The sequence below is a fragment of the Sinocyclocheilus anshuiensis genome, unplaced genomic scaffold (assembly GCF_001515605.1).
Source record: "Sinocyclocheilus anshuiensis isolate Anshui unplaced genomic scaffold, SAMN03320099.WGS_v1.1 scaffold801, whole genome shotgun sequence".
NCBI lineage: Eukaryota > Metazoa > Chordata > Actinopteri > Cypriniformes > Cyprinidae > Sinocyclocheilus > Sinocyclocheilus anshuiensis.
The window spans coordinates 876169-879228 of NW_015536541.1; the positions used below are offsets into that span (position 1 = coordinate 876169).

The 3060-nt window shown below is 37.6% G+C and overlaps 1 protein-coding gene across 2 annotated transcripts in view; it reads right to left on the reverse strand.

The window, feature by feature from the left end:
* Window positions 1-3060, reverse strand: part of prkaa2 (protein kinase, AMP-activated, alpha 2 catalytic subunit) — a 15965-nt gene that overhangs the window by 8285 nt on the left and 4620 nt on the right. For both annotated transcript variants that reach the window (XM_016498075.1, XM_016498067.1), the window contains exon 2: window positions 765-906. In XM_016498075.1, coding sequence (XP_016353561.1) covers window positions 765-906 — 142 coding nt within the window. The remainder of the gene's footprint in view (window positions 1-764; window positions 907-3060) is intronic.

A 3060-nucleotide genomic window follows, 5' to 3' on the forward strand; every position in this document is an offset into this window, starting at 1 on the left:
GTACAATTTAAAATAATGGTTTTCTATTTTAATATATTTTAAAATGTATTTTAAATTACATTATTATTCCTGTGATGGCAAAGCTATCTAAAAGCTACTGCTAAATTCCAGTTTTCAGTACTCCTTCAGAAATCATTCTAATAAGCTGATTACAGAACAATTTCAGAACAGGCCATTTTTGCAGCTCAGTTTCAATAAATGGTTGTTTTGAATTGGAGAGCTAGGCTTTGCTAGAGAACATAATTGCTCTACCAGCTTCCAGCACACACCAGACTGGACCAGCATGGAAATGTAAGCAGGTCAAAGATGGTCTTTTCAGTAGGACTCATTAAAATCAATTATTTGCACATGTCTAACCACATAGTGGAAAGAAATCCGTTCTGACATCTTCAATCAAATCACTTTTGAAGTATTTGCCCACAAAAAAAGAATTACTAATCAAATCTTTGTCATTAGTAAAGTTGAAGCTCATAAAAGTAGCACACATCAAGTACATACCGTCATCATGTGTAATAATCCTTGTAATACTCCTAAACTTTTAAGAGCACCATATTAAAGTCTCTTGAAATTGCAGTCTTTTGAAATATTTAAGAAGCTTTAAGTCATCAACCCAGTGTAATTACTTTTAATTAAAATTACTTTTCATTCAAACAAGGTTGATAATCAGCTCACCGGTGCACTGCACAAACATACTCATCATGGTTTTCAGCTGATTTTGTTTCTGTTGATTGTGTTTTTCATGTTTTTATGTGTGATTGACTCACAGCTTGATGATGTGTGGATGTCTGAAGAGCTTAAGGTTTTGAATCTCTCGTTTAATTTTCCCCACGACATCGAGACTGCGGATCTTCTGTCTGTTGAGGATCTTCACGGCAACTTTATGTCCTGTTAGCTGGTGCTCTCCAACTGTTGGCCAAACATACACACATCAATGAAGACTCCATCACCAGCAGTTCGGTATTGTAAACATAGCTGATGAAAGATAAGTTTTATTCCAAAGAAAGCAAGCATTAGCACTGTGGGCCAGCGACTTCATACACAAACCTTCTAAGAAAACAAAGAAAGAGAGGAGACTTTCCTTTCAGGTCTGAGCCCTCAATTCAAACAAACAAAACCTGATCTACTCTGAGTTTGGACTTTCATATACTAGCCTTAAGATAATTGCTTATATAGTATTAGATACTGCTCAGCGAAAATTATGAAAACAAATACCCAAATTTGTTTGATTTGTTATATTATCAGTCTTGCACATTATTGTAACAAGCAGGAGATATTTCTACAAAATGGCAAAGGTGGGGATCCACACACGCACATGCTTATCCACATATATATTTGTGAAGACCTCCCATAAATTTATGTTGTTCTTTAGTTATAATAACTACACTCTGACCTACCCTTACAGTGGGTATTTTATGCTCACAATTTGTTAAAAAATAATTGCTGGTTAAATAAATATATTTAATAATATATTTAATTTTTAATAATTATTTGTAAAGATATTTTATATGACTACTAAAAAAATGACAAAGTTTGGGATTGGTAAGATTTTTTAATGTTTTTAAAAAATGTTTTTGTCTTTTATGCTTATCAAGGCTGCATTTATTTGATCAAAAATGCAGTAAAAACAGTAATATTGTGAAAAGAATGCTACAACTTACAACAACTGTTTCTTATATCTAATATAATTTAAAATATCTATTATATTTTAAAATGTAATTTATTCTAATTTATTCAAGCTGAATTTTCAGCAGCCACTTGGTTCATCAGTGTCACATTATCCTTAAAAAATCATTCTAATAATATGTATATAATAATCAGGCTGCTTTGATTAATAGAAAGTTCAAAACAACAGAATTTATTTGAAAAGGAAATATATGAATATGTATTGTGTGAATATGCATGAATATTAATTTTAACAAAAAAATATGATTATATATAGTCATATTTATAAAAATATATATATTTATGTAGGTCACATTACATTTTAACATTGAAATTCTTGTTAATCTTGTTAACAGCCTTATTTACAAAAAAATATGTGGTGTAAGCACAGTAAACAAAAAAGTACAAATGCAGATTTGTTGGAGCTATTTCTCCATATTCTTACCCTTAAAATGACTTTGATTGGTATAACCTAATGTAGTCAGGTTGATTCCATCATATTAAGTAATATTTCAGACCTTAATAAAGCTGTATATTTTTAGGTTAGGATTTTTACAGTGTCAAATCGGATACTTAATTCACTGCCTGAGCTACATCAGCTGATAATGCTGCACCCATGTCTACTAACAGTTGAAGGGTCACTTGCAAACAAATGTGCTTCCCTTGTGGATATTTAAGTCCAGTGACACCCTAAGCATGCAGTATGGAAGGAGTTTAAGTGGCTATATTCATTGTGACGAGTGGGGGCGGGGCCGAGAGCCGTGGGAACGGAGCGAGGCCGGTGGAGTAATTGATAATGAGCGACACCTGCACCACTCACCGGTCTCGAGTCCCACGGAGGAGCTCCGGAAGGATAAAAGGAGGAGTTACGACAGTGAAAGACGAGAGAGGACCAGGCCTGGATTTTATTTTGTGTTTTGGTTCTGTTTGTGTTAATTTTATTATTAAAGTTTTGTTTAAGTGTTCGCCGGTTCCCGCCTCCTTCTTCCCGATCTACAAACGTTGCTACATTGGTGTCGAAACCCGGGAGGAAGGAGGGAAACGCTGTCAGAGAGCCCTCGCTGCTGAGGGGGATCGCGGTGCTGAGGAGATCGGTGGTGCTGGAACAATGGAAGACGAGGTGGGACGGAGAACTCGCTGCCGCGCTCCTGGGTCGAGGAGGGGTGGCTGCCGTCCGAGAGGGAGCGGAGGAGTCGGCCCCGTTCACCAGGAGGCCGGAGCCTGCTGCCATCCACCATGATTGGGGAGGAGCAGGGAACGGGGGACTCGCTGCCGGCTGCCCTCAATAGGAGGAGCCATCGCCGTCCGCCAGGAGGCAGAGGAGCGGTGGGCCGTCCACCAACGATGTCCAGTACCATCGCATGGCACCGCGAGTGAGAGCCTCTCAGCCAGTTGAGG